The 13,414-nt window shown below is 48.7% G+C and overlaps 1 protein-coding gene across 1 annotated transcript; it reads right to left on the bottom strand.

Annotated features, from left to right (window-relative positions):
- Positions 1-440: 440 nt before the first annotated feature.
- LOC142761665 (chitin deacetylase 7-like) lies at positions 441-8,934 on the bottom strand. The gene is made up of 4 exons (XM_075873228.1): positions 7,662-8,934; positions 6,687-6,899; positions 3,311-3,559; positions 441-2,640 (listed from the first exon to the last, which is right to left on the bottom strand). Exons 1-4 carry the CDS (start codon positions 8,033-8,035, stop codon positions 2,136-2,138), a joined length of 1,341 nt encoding a protein of 446 aa, XP_075729343.1. The 5' UTR covers positions 8,036-8,934; the 3' UTR covers positions 441-2,135.
- Between the last annotated feature and the right edge of the window lie 4,480 nt (positions 8,935-13,414).

Raw genomic sequence — 13,414 nt, 5'->3', positions numbered from 1 at the left:
CTCTCATCACAGTTGCTAAGGCATAACGGCGACCGGGCCACACCTGATCTGTGAAGGTAAAAGTTCAGTGAATGTACTCGACAGCGCAGCCTTATAATTCCTCCTTTCTGGGGTGAACGCCACCTGTTCTGCCAATGGAACTTTACCTGTGTGAAATGTGATCGAAACGAAGGAGATTGGGTGGTGCACACGACACCACACGTGTTCGCTGTCTTCGTGTGGCGGCCTATTCAAACACGCACGGTTGAAGCACGCACGCCACTTATCACAGCAGCAACCTCAGGACTTCCTCATACTATGGTAATAGAATGGCACCAAACCAGTCCTGTCACCCGTACTCTTCAACAACCTCATGACATCCTGAACACGACACCTCAGAATTTTTTCAGTGTGTTTCCAAAACAACCATTGTGCGGCTGGTTAAGTAATGAAGGATCATATTATTTCACAGAAATTCGTTTATTTTAACATTTATTAATCGCAACTGGTTACGAGCACAGCTTTAACGAGCAAGAGTCCAAGTCGTCTGAAAAGAAAGCAATATCAAAGCAGCCTACACAACAATGTGGTGTTGTAGCAATACGTTGCAACTGAAGCTAGATCGAGGAAAAAAAAGCAAACCAATAGAGCTATAACAAGTGAAACTATGAATAAAAACGCACCATCTGGAGTTGCGATTCGAACACGGACCTTTTAAGTGGGAAGCGGGCATTCTACCAGAGAGCCACTTCGGTGGAGCCTTCCGACACATTGCAGACCACCGACCACAGCGCCACGAACGAATTGACCTTGTTTGTGCTTCACTTTCTGAGCATTGGTGCGGCCGTTCCGGGCAGTCTTATCACCTAGTACACTCTAGAATAACGGAGAGCTGAGCTTTAGTTGGTTCGTATTCATTCTTACTAGAAGGAAGTCGGGACACCTATAACAACTGAAGGTGCGCACAACGGCGGAAAAGAAAGAAGGCACGAAAGCTTACCTGCACATGCCCATGCAATATGCGGACATAACAATCTGTCACACCTGCAAGTCTGCGTCAAAGATAACTGTCGAGGTACTTGGTTTCAACTTTATCCAAGTTAATCGACGATTGGCTCACGCATGCGCTATTGTTATTACCCATATGTCATGCCTCATCATCAGGCACGTTTCTTCATTCCTGCAGCATTGGTACAAAACTGCGCATTCATCGAATTTTGGCATTGATTGATTGATATGTGGCGTTTAACGTCCCAAAACCACCATACGATTATGAGAGACACCGTAGTGGAGGGCTCCGGAAATTTCGACCACCTGGGGTTCTTTAACGTGCACCCAAATCTGAGCACACGGGCCTACAAGATTTCCGCCTCCATTGGAAATGCAGCCGCCGCAGCCTGGATTCGATCCCGCGACCTGCGGGTCAGCAGCCGAGCACCTCAGCCACTAGACCACCGCAGCGGGGCGAATTTCGGCATGCACTCATCGCCCAGCCATACACAAGTTTCGGTTTCATACTTGCAGCAGTGACGTAACAATACAGTATACTGGCGGCCGAGTGCCTGTGATGCTGCGTTCCCAGGTACCAGAACTGTCTACGTGCCACTTTTGACTCCCGCGGAACGGGGACCAAAGGCAAGCCGTGGTAAGAAGGCCGTCATCGCTTCTTTTCGAAAAAATAAATAAATAATATTTCATCCAAGGGAAAGTATGCTTTCTGTCAGGCTCGACTACCAGAGGGAGTGGTTGGTTGGCTGCGGTGAACCTTGGCCGTCCTTATAGTGGCCAACCATGCACAAACCTCTAATCCAGACATCGATCGGCGCAAACAAAAAATCTCATGGATCAAGAAAACGCAAAAAATGAGCAAAAAAACTGCCTTCATCTAGAATCTTTGTTCATTCAAACCACTGCGCACACGCTAGATAAGAAGTGTGGTAATCTTCCGCCGGTAATGGTGTCTTGCCCCAAGCATGTGATTACAACTTGTTGCCGTTCCCCGTTGTGAACAAGGCTCTCGCGTGGAAGCCGAAAGGTCATTTAAGAATATATATTTTAGACACTTTGGTTAGCGCTCTGTTGTTCTTCGTTCATGTCCTTCCCAAGCCAAGCGAGATTCCGCCCAAAAAATCTCGACTTCGTAAAAAAGGAAAGCGCTACAAAGTGTGCGTCTTGCTACGGCGTGCGAGCGGCTTCGCAGAGAAATAAGCGAGACAGACGATGATTGCCAAGCAGATCAGAACAACGCAGCCGACGCAGAAGTTCTGCTTCTCGACTACCTCGTACGAGACGTCGTCGTGCTTTGCCATTCGCACGACGTCCCGCAACCACGGGTATCTCTGAGGACACGGTCTGCAGCCGACGAGGTGCCGGGCCTCCTTGATGGGCGAGTCCGGAAACGAGCAAGCGTGGACTTCCGGACAGCGCTTGAACTCCGACGCCTTCGAGCAGTCGACCTGAACGTACTCGCCGATGGGCTTGGGGTCTTTCATGAAGCGCACCACTTCGGCCACGGTGACAATGAAGACGTCGTCCAGCGTGAGTAGCCAGTCGACGAAGTTCAGGTAACCTTGCCTTCGACCCGGAGTCCAAAGCCAGGTTTCGTGGATGAAAACAGGAAACGGAGCCCTGTTGCTGTGGTAGTAGCGCTCGAAGTTGGACCTGCGCGAGAATGGAAAAAAATCAGCAGTGCCTTAGCTCGGCCATAGCCTACCAGAGGCTATGTATATATGTAGCGTGAACAGACAGACAGACAGACAGACAGACAGACAGACAGACAGACAGACAGACAGACAGACAGACAGACAGACAGACAGACAGACAGACAGATTATAAACACTGACATCTGCTCGGTGATGAACACGAAACACGAATTATCCCAAATACATATGCTTCCCTATATATTATCTTTTTCGCATATCCCTCTCCCTCTTTTCTATCTCTATTTATAAATTGTTTTTTTACAATATTTTTTCACAAACTCTACTGCCACACGTTTCGTGGCCGATCCTCCGTGGTGCGTTTTGCCATTCCTCTGGGCTTCATGATCGCCATCGTCTTAGGCGATTGCGTTAGGGACCCTAATCCATCGAAGGACGCGGCCACCAAGTCAACCACCTCAAGTGCGTCAACCATAGCCATCTTGCTAGGAAGCGCAGCCACTATTTCAAAGAACACACAACACGTACAAGCGCTTGAAATAGTGGCTGCGCTTCCTAGCAACATGAATCCTTACTAACTGACCCGATACAATTGTTTATTGACCATAGCCAGCTGTAGAGCACCCTATCAGCGTCTTTTTGTCCCCCTCCCCAGCCCATGTCACACGCACCTGAGGAAATCCAGCGTCTCAGCGTCCGTGGTTGGCTTCGGGGAGCACGTGTCCGGCATGGCGCAACTGCTAACGATCGTACGGGACCCGTCGCCAGCCGGGGTGGTTGTCATGTAGTAGCTGTTGAGCGGCACCAGCCAAAGGCCGCGGTGAGCGCGGTTAGGACACGACGGGACCGTGCAGTCCACCCCGAGGCCGTAGTCCAGTGTGTACGGAAAGAAGGGCAGCTTGTCGGTCTTGTTCATGTAGCTGCAACATTCGACCCCGTCACCCAACGTTTCACGGTTTTCAGAGAAAAATATGAGTGTCTACTGTGGTTGCATAGCTATGAAAAACGTACTGTAACAGAATATTTCGGGGCGAAATTAGCCCTATAGGTCGCCGGATATAGACCACTCTCCTCGCCGGGAAACGCCAATACTGCCATGGCGAAAGGTTGGTTGATCACATTAAACTGGCGCGATCTGCCATGGGGGATTGGTCATTAAACTGGCGGTGCTTTGCCATATAAATGAATCTGTTGATGTTCTCAAAATGTTTAGAAATAGAAATTTTATGCACAGACTCATTAGCATATAGTTCAGATAAATAAAAGAAGAAAAAAAGCGAATATATAAGTGGGTGCGCGCCAGAGTTAATAGGTGAAGAATAACAAGAATAAGCGGATTTAAAAATCCTTAGACTTCCATTCGTCTGTGATGCCGTACAACCTTAGACTTCAATTAGTGTAAGGCGTCATATCCTGCGTAAAGCGTAGCCATTGTCTTCTACCGATAGTTTTCCTGCTGCACTGAGATCACTCAAGTTCAGTGCCAAGCTGGGGAAAATTGAAATTTTACGTGCAGCTGACCTCAGTAAAAAAATCCTTTGCCGGAGTCGGATGGTCACAAAGTGAGCAGCTTTACGTCATGGCTTGCGTTTACGCCCGTGTTTACCGACTGTCAGGCCGCTAGCTTGTTCATAAAAATATTCAATTATACGACCAACTGCGCTAAAATTACAACCGCTTGCTTGCGAACGCACAAGGATTAAACCACATATTACATAGATTATGATCGAAAATTGGGCGTCGTGGCGCCTTTATGAACTGCTGCTGTCAGCAAAAAAATTGCGCCATCTTCTACTAAAGGCAACGATGTGCGGATGCGAAGAAACGTGGTGTCTACTTCTGTTTCCATTTGTTATTTCCATTTATATGTTTCCGTGTATGTTTCATTTGTGTGTGGAGTTGTGTATATGTTGTGTACCGCTTATGTTAAACCCCTTCAATTTGTGTATATTGCCGTTTGTGTGCCACTAAGTGAACACCCAACGCTACTAGGAAAGCACAACGAAGCGAGCGAGCGCAGAAATTCGAGCGCAGCATTGGCGGAGAGATAAACGGGAGAGGAGAAACGAAGCGGAGGTAGCGCTGGCCACCGTAGCAGCGCTTTGCCACTTCTTCGCGTGAGCGCGAGGAGAGGGGAGAGAGTTGACGCATGCGCAGGGGGGGGGGGGGGAGCGGACGGTCACCGAGGGACGGACGCAGCCCCGAGCTTAAGCTGCTTCGTATCTAGAACTGTCGTGTAAAGAAGCTAATGTGGACCGAAAATGCAAGAAAGAGGACGAAGGACTTTATAATGATTGTGGCCGGGTTTCAAGAGTTTGTGGAAAACGAGATTGCAACTGCACAACACAGATTTTCACGTTAAATCTTCTAAAGAAAACTTTCTAAATAGTGTTGTTCGAGTTAACGATCGAGCTTTTCAGTGCCCAGCCTGAACCACCAGACTGTGTCACTACCCTTAATGTTGTGATCAATGTGAAAACTTTCTATGCATTGTCGTTCGTGAATCACTGATATATACATTTGTACGTACGTTGATCTTCGTGTTATATGTTTAATAAAGTGATAAAGGAAAAAAAAAGCACCGAAGCTCAGCTTAGAGCACTGATAGAGTAATGCGTAGGTTTCGGCTTCGATCCCACCGGCCACGATTTGTTTTTTCGCCAGCAGCGTGATCAAAATATCCGTGGCAATACATATGGCGGTAGCACAGGATGATATGCTGGACGCTGTCAGGTTGCGCAGTATAGTGAGGAATATTTAACGGCGGCAGTTTAATAACACTATCTCGAGTTTTACATCTCAAAACTACCACATCGTGCACTGACATCGCACAGTACATCGGCCTGTACCATTTCACCGACATTGAAATCCGAGATCGAACCCCCGAACTTCGGATCAGCAGCCGATCACCACTGATCTACAGTGGCGTACAACGGCGGCATTTTAAAGAAACAATAGAGAGATAAACGATTTTTCTCATATTGGTGTAGAACTCCTTCACAATGACAACATCACCACGCTCACCACGACAAGGCGGAGAAAACGTTTAAAAAGGAAACGCGGGAGGCGGCGTCACATTAAAATACCCCAACCAAATTCTACGACGGCATAGATTTTGACGGCGTCTACTAAAGGGCCTACGTTGCTCCTTATTGGTAATAGTACTAATAAATATTGGTCTTTAACGTTACAAAACTACGCTACGAATGCGAGGGACGGCGTTATTTGGAGGGCTCCGGAAAGTTCGATCACCCGGGGTTCTTTAACGTTACCTAAATCTAAGTACACGTGCCTCAACCATTTTCGAATCCATCGAAAATGCGGCCGCCTTTCGTGTCAGCAGTCGAGCCCCCTCAACCTCTAGACTACCGTGGCTGGTAATTGGCAAAAATAAAAATGCATTGCTCTTTGAAGGGGAACCTAACGTAGCAAGTTTTAGGCGATTTAGTTGAGTCAGCGCGTCGAAAGTACGAAAGATACCTTTCGAAATCCGTGACATAGCGCGCGGAGATGTCGGCATCAAATCGTATAAAAATGAAAGATGATGAAATGAAACGTGAAAAAAATTATCTTGATTTTCTTCTCTATCAATAAACCCAATTAGCCACACTAAAACTTTGGAAGAACAATTTATCAATCTCAACAGAACCATGGTTCTGTTGAGATTGATAAATTGTTAATCTGGCTGTATTAATCAAAGTGTAACGATGCATCGTTACACTTTCTCTAATACAGCCAGATTAAACTCTAGACATGCCTTCTTAGACGTGTCACAATCGTTGGCGATTCAGCATTGATGAATTCGAAAGTACCCTGCGTCCAAACCAGGGGCGTAGCCAAGGGGGTGGCAAGTCTGGCCCATGCCCCCTCCCCCCTATTTTTTTTTCACCCTGGCATAGAGAGCAAAGGTTACCACTTCAACAAGACGTCCTGCTCGAAATAATAAAAGTCCCCCCCCCCCCCCGCCAAAGAAAAAAAATCTGGCTACGCACCTGCCCCAAACGAATCAACCCAATGTCATTATACGAATGTACGGTCGGGACTCACTTGATGCAGACGGAAGAGTCGTAGACGAATCCGTTCTGTAGCAGCATGTCGTACGCTTCTCCGTTGCCGATCTCCAGGAACGGTGCCCTAGCGCCAATCATGTCCCCCTCTGAGATCGCCGCGTAATCCCGCAGGAGGTCGCGGTCGCCCACAAACTCACCCTTCCAGCCGGCAACGTCCAGTGTGCGCCAGTAGGTCAGATTGTTTCGGTGCCTGCGCATTCAGCATTCATGGAAGTTCGCCGAGGCAACCACGCCTTTTATGTTCTTAAGAGGAAGCCAAGCCTGCCCTATACCTTTTATCAGTCAGACCTGTACCGTCATTGTTCAAAAGTGCGGTGTTATGGCCATGGACGGGCGCAGGGGTGCCCTTGATAGGGGGTTGGGGGGAGCCCCCCCCCACACTGTTATTTCATAGTATATGGGACAGACTTAGCGCCCCCTCTTAAGCAACTAGGGGGAGAGGACAGGGGCGGATCCAGTCATTCATTTTAAAGGGGAGGGGCGGTCGCTTGAGGGAACACCGGAGATGAGGCGTGGCAACCACTTTTTTGTTCTTACTAGCACAAAAACTCTCTCATAGCTTAAATACTGTTAATAGGCACTCAAAGTGGTAACACTCATTTGTCCTAATTGGTGATAGCAGGTGGACGGCAAGCACTAAAGAGAGGGGGAGAGGGTGCTGACTGGATTTCGGAGGACGATCGCCCTTACCGCATCCCCTCTGGATTCATCTCTGGGGAAAGGGGGGGGGGGGCTTCTATTGGACAACCGTGCGCGCACCAAGAAGACGAATAAGGTGTTCAATGAGAAGGAGGACAGGTCGGCCTAGAAAGCTGGTTTTTATAGCCTGCTACTTCTCACGGGGGTAAGAGGAAAATGGCAGAACCAATGCTAGAACTCTAACATGACGCCGCCATGTCATAAACGGAAGCAACCTTATGCAATGACCTTAACACGCATGTGGCGCACTCACGTGATGGAGTGGATGGCGATCTCGCTGCCCACGCTGTGTAGCTCGTGCACGAGTGAGTAGTCAGTGTAGCCTGCAGACACGAAGAACGTGGCGGCCATGTTGCAGCCGTTGGCTCGATTGCGGCGCTTTCCCGGGTCCAGTAGCTGGCGATAGAAGGCCATGTTCCCTTCGTTTATTGCGTCATCGAACGTGAGCATGACGAACTGGGGCATGACGCTGGCGTTGAGGTTTCCCGGGGGCTGCGTGCTTATGCAGGCGCAGTTTTGGCGCGAGCGACACTCGCTTGGGTCGCATGTGGTCGCAGATCCCGTCGCAACAGCTTGCCAGAAGCACACCAGCGCTATAGAAAGCGAACTAAACAACTGCGTTGACATCACGCTATAGAAGCACGCACTCGAGGTAAACACGATCCAAGTACGACCACTCAGCTTGCAACGGGAGTTCTGCACGTCAGCATTAAGTTTAGCTGAACGGAAGAACTGCAAACGGTGCGCCAATCTGCCTGACTGAATTGATGGCAGAAAGCTGTCAAGTGCGCTCAAACAAGAAAAGAGCGATATGATGGCGACATATGCGATACACAAGCATGACGAACACTTTATTACCCCAACGGTTGACTATACTCAGCGGCTGGGACGGCAACGAACTATTGTAACGGGTATACAACCTGCCCAGATTATGAAATCGCGCGCATATTTAAAACCTAGCAGCTGGTACAGTTGACTCACCAAAACAGCGACATCTCGCAGTGGAAATCATGCTGGACTACGAGATGGCCTCCGCAACTCGCAGTAGTCTCGTAGTCCGTGCTAATATGAATTATGTCGACGCCTTGTAGCGGAACTGCAAACTGTCACGCTTGCTTGGGATACTGCACCGATCTGTAGCCGTTGGCGGTGTACTCCTTCGTCTTGGAATCACGGTGACGTTTTGCGACAGAAATCCACCGTACCGGATCTTTAGCTTCACAGCAGAAGTCGGTCGTCGGACAACGATGAAGTTGCCGCTCGCTTGTATGGCGACTATGTTTCACTATAATCGCGACAGTTCTGAAAGTAACGGTGCATCGGCTTCAGTAGATGCCCGACTTGAGAGAGCCAAATCCCTGGCAGGCGTACAATGCGGTCACGGCACTTCGCGTTTCTGCTAGCAGCGGCTCGAGAGCGCGGTGACGTAGACGTCCGTGCGGCCACTTTCGAACTCCGCTCGCTGAACAGTGGACGCTCGAAAGATTTGTCTGCTTGCGTCGGTACTGAACGTGCCCCTTAGTTAAACCACATCTATACGGTGAACTGCGTGCCTTTACGCGAATGTCACGTAAGCATTGCGAGCAGTGAACAGCAAAAAAAAAAAAAACATAGACGTGCGTCAACAGCTGGAGTCGCGCCATGTTTTACGCAGGAACCCAGTATACACATATACACAGATGCACGATCACCCTCCGGTGTTGCCTGTCGCACGTGTCTGCAAAAGCTGCATGCGGCTAATCGACGTCTTCCTTCCTGTCACAGCTGAGGCCAAACAGCGTGTCAGTCCCGAATTAAACGAGATCAATTAGGCTGTGGAAAAAAAAATGAGAAGAGAAACAGCCGTAAGCGAGCCCGTTAGCCGGATCCATGTACACGTGTGCCGGTTTTTTCCTGACATTTACTTCATAGCGTTGTTTGTCGCTTTGTCGCTTTTTGAGCTTTGTCGCGACGTGGAAAATGATAATCAGCATTGAACGTAGCGAAATTAACCAGAATGAAGTCAAAGGAGGTCAATACACTAGTCTAGAACACTGCAACGGCGAGCTGCACTGACAACGTTTGCAGATTCCGCATGTTTGAAAGAGGCCCGGTAAATCATAGCATGCGTGGTCGTAAAAACCTATGCTGAAGTGAGGGTTTACCCGCAGCAATGGTCTATATAGGCTAAGCCCCGCCGCGGTGGTCTAGTGGCTAAGGTACTCGGCTGCTGACCCGCAGGTCGCGGGTTCGAATCCAGGCTGCGGCGGCTGCATTTCCGATGGAGGCGGAAACGTTGTATAGGCCCGTGTACTCAGATTTGGGTGCACGTTAAAGAACCCCAAACGGTCGAAATTTCCGGAGCCCTCCACTACGGCGTCTCTCATAATCATCAGTGGTTTTGGGACGTTAAACCCCACACATCAATCAATCTAGAGGCTAAGGCACTTGGCTGCTGACTGGCAGGTCGCGGGATCGAATCCCGGCTGCGGTGGTCGCATTTTTCGATGTAGGCGAAAATGATCGAGGCCCATGTGCTTAAATTTGGGTGCACGTTATGCAACCCCGGGTGTTCGAAATTTCCGGGGACCTCCACAACGGCGTCTTTCGTAATCGTCTGGTCGTTTTGGGGGCGTTAGACCCCGACACTTTAACGAAGCGAGTGCTATTTCAAACATTTTTTGTTATTGGTACATGGCGCCACATCGAGATGGAACACACCGGAGAGTGCAGTTCCAGCGTTCTCAAGAACAAAAGGACCCCCCCCCCCCCCTTCCCCTAAAAAAATCGCCCTTGCAACGAGCATGCTTATAATCACATTCACTACATTACTGAAAAAAAAATAATAACGCGATTGAAAATGTATTTTTTTGTCCCACAATAATTGTCGTCAGATATCTCGTATGCCTTTCCTTGCATTATTATACGATAGTTATAGCGCGAGAACAGAACGACGACAAAGAGACAAGAACACGAGCGCTCGTGTCCTTCTTGTTTCTGTACGTCGTTTTGTTCTCGCGCTATAACTATCGTCATGTCATGCCAACTAGCCCAAACTGCCACACTTCTAAGTTACTTGCATTATTGTCATGCGCCCGGCTCTTCCTGATCACGAATAGCATACACGTGTTATAAACGTGACATAACATTCGTGACAGGAATGTGCAGAGTTTTGAAGAAAGGAAACGCTACAACGAGCCAGATGACTATTATTGTTTGGGAACAAACAAATGCGCCCATTTTACTCCGTTTTTAACCACGAAAGCTGTTGTGAGACCACAACAGTAGCCGAGGTCACGCTGTCGCCGGTGTACGTAACCGCTATCGAAAGATATTATTAAAAAAGTACAGCATATCCACGGAGTGAATGGTGTTGAGTGCAGCGAAGCATCTATCTATCTATCTATCTATCTATCTATCTATCTATCTATCTATCTATCTATCTATCTATCTATCTGTCTGTCTGTCTGTCTGTCTGTCTGTCTGTCTGTCTGTCTGTCTGTCTGTCTGTCTGTCCGTCCGTCCGTCCGTCCATCCGTTTGTCTGTCTGCTAGGTACGCTGGAGGGATGTACTGCCCTAGACCATAAGGAGCTTCGTCCCAAAAATTGGGGATCCATCGCCTTCAAGAGTTGAACGCGATAGCGACATCCGGTCCGAAGTGCGTACTTCAACCATTATTGCATACTTTTTTGTGTGTGTATGATGTCACTCGAGAAGTTTTAAATTGTGGATTACCACAATCGATGCAGTTCAAATAGGCTTGTGCCATTGGAGCTTTCGCATATGCCTGCATTCTGCGTAATCGGTAGCACGCTTTAAACCACGACCAATCATGCGCGCGAAAATGTTTTCGGACTTGCCATGCACTCAACGTGTGTGCATACCCCTCGTAATATGGATGACCGGCTTCAAGCCACGAGGTCGTTACGATAATCACATGTTCTGACGCCCAGCAGCAATGTACGCCTGTAGCAATCAATATTACCGCGGCATTACATGTTGTATTGATTGATTGATATGTGGGGCTTAACGTCCCAAAACCACCATATGATTATGAGAGACGCCGTAGTGGAGGGCTCCGGAAATTTCGACCACCTGGGGTTCTTTAACGTGCACCCAAATATGAGCACACGGGCCTACAACATTTCCGCCTCCATCGGAAATGCAGCCGCCGCAGCCGGGGTTCGAACCCGCGACCTGCGGGTTAGCAGCCGAGTACCTTAGCCACTAGACCACCGCGGCGGGGCTTACATGTTGTATTGTGAAGCCTGTATACAAGAGGCGTGTGTTTGTAAAGGGCGAGCCTTATGTTCACTGCATTTCCAAGCAGAGAAAGTTAGTTTCACTGCATTCACCAGCAGGTGGGTAGCTGTGTGGTATAGAACATCCGCTTGCCACGCAAACGGCCACGGTTTGCCACGGACGCGATTTTTTTTTTTTGTAGCGTTAGCTACTCGCTTAGCTTATCGGAGGTTTGGTAAACGCAGTGCTAAGCACTTGGAGGGCGAGGGTGACGTGCAACACCATACCCAATGAAATATTTGAGTTTTCATATTCTCGCAGAGGGCGATTCGCGCGACTTGCTCTTTCACAATTCTCTCTCTCCCTCTCTCAAAAAAAAAAAACGATCATTTCCTTGATGCGCACGCGTGCATCCCGTACTTATTTGGCGCAAAAGCCGCGCAAACACCAGTTTTCGTCATCCCGTGATTTCACTCTCAATGCGACCCCAGCGCCAGACTTATACTTGCCCCATGATCCCAACTTTAAAAGCCTGAAAAGAAAACGAGCCGGCATAAACAGTCTCCTGTGAAATGGCTGCAAGATAGGATATGTAACGGTTCGTTGGCGTTCAACAAGTGGCTAAGCCAAAATTTAACACTAAAATATCCCGGTCTCGCACTGGAAAGCTTATGCCCCCCCCCCCCCCCCCCATGATGCAACCCGGAGGGGAGCCGGGCTCCCTATAACACCCCCCACCCATCCTTCTCTCAGCCTGTGGTATGAACATATTAGCACGCACACGAAGACTAACGGCTCCCTCGGCTGACATAAAGTCGGGGACTAAGCCACTCCAAAGAGGTTTCAAACTTCAAAGCGTTAAGACAGGTCAAGTATCTCAATTAAATAGAGAGATGCCACTCAATATTCATTTCTCTCGTTGGCTCCGTTTGTTTTTGAATTTTGCGTGAAACACACAACTAGTCACGTGATAAAAAGTGCCACTATTTTGAGTGGTTTAAGCAACAACTTAATTAAAATATTGCTTTCGAATTTGATAAGCTTGCTTGTGACACAGTTAGTTACCCTTATTTATTCATGAACTGTTTACGCTGTGCCTCTCACCTGTATGACGTCACGGTGATGGAGTGAAGTATAAAAGCCAAACTCCGTAAGCGCGAAAATGCACGCGACAGCGACGAGCGACGCTATGAGCGACGAAACAGGGCGTTCGCGCGACGTGTCGCGTGCTCGTTTTCGCGCGATCGCTCGGTTCTCCAGATTTGGAAACCGTCGCTCATCGCCCGGAAGTGCTGGGCTCAAGCAGCCAATAGCGAAATACCGGAAAAGCCAAAGACTACATAGGTGCACGTGACCCTGCCCGAGTCACGTATGCGCAACAATGACTGATTGATTTGTGGGGTTTAACGTCCCAAAACCACCATATGATTATGAGAGACGCCGTAGTGGAGGGCTCCGGAAATTTCGACCACCTGGGGTTCTTTAACGTGCACCCAAATCTGAGCACACGGGCCTACAACATTTCCGCCTCCATCGGAAATGCAGCCGCCGCAGCCGGGATTCGAACCCGCGACCTGCGGGTCAGCAGCCGAGTACCTTAGCCACTAGACCACCGCGGCGGGGCACGTATGCGCAACAAGAAATAACGCAATGTTTATTACGCATGTGCATATAAAAATGTGCTGCAAGGCAATAATAAACACCTTCCGTTCCATTACACAACAATATATCTTATTTTTAAATTGGAAACCGCTCGCTACGCGGTTTTCTTGGTGCGAGTTGAC

Source organism: Rhipicephalus microplus, chromosome 9 (assembly GCF_043290135.1).
Source record: "Rhipicephalus microplus isolate Deutch F79 chromosome 9, USDA_Rmic, whole genome shotgun sequence".
NCBI lineage: Eukaryota > Metazoa > Arthropoda > Arachnida > Ixodida > Ixodidae > Rhipicephalus > Rhipicephalus microplus.
This window is presented reverse-complemented; position numbering and strand designations above follow the sequence as displayed.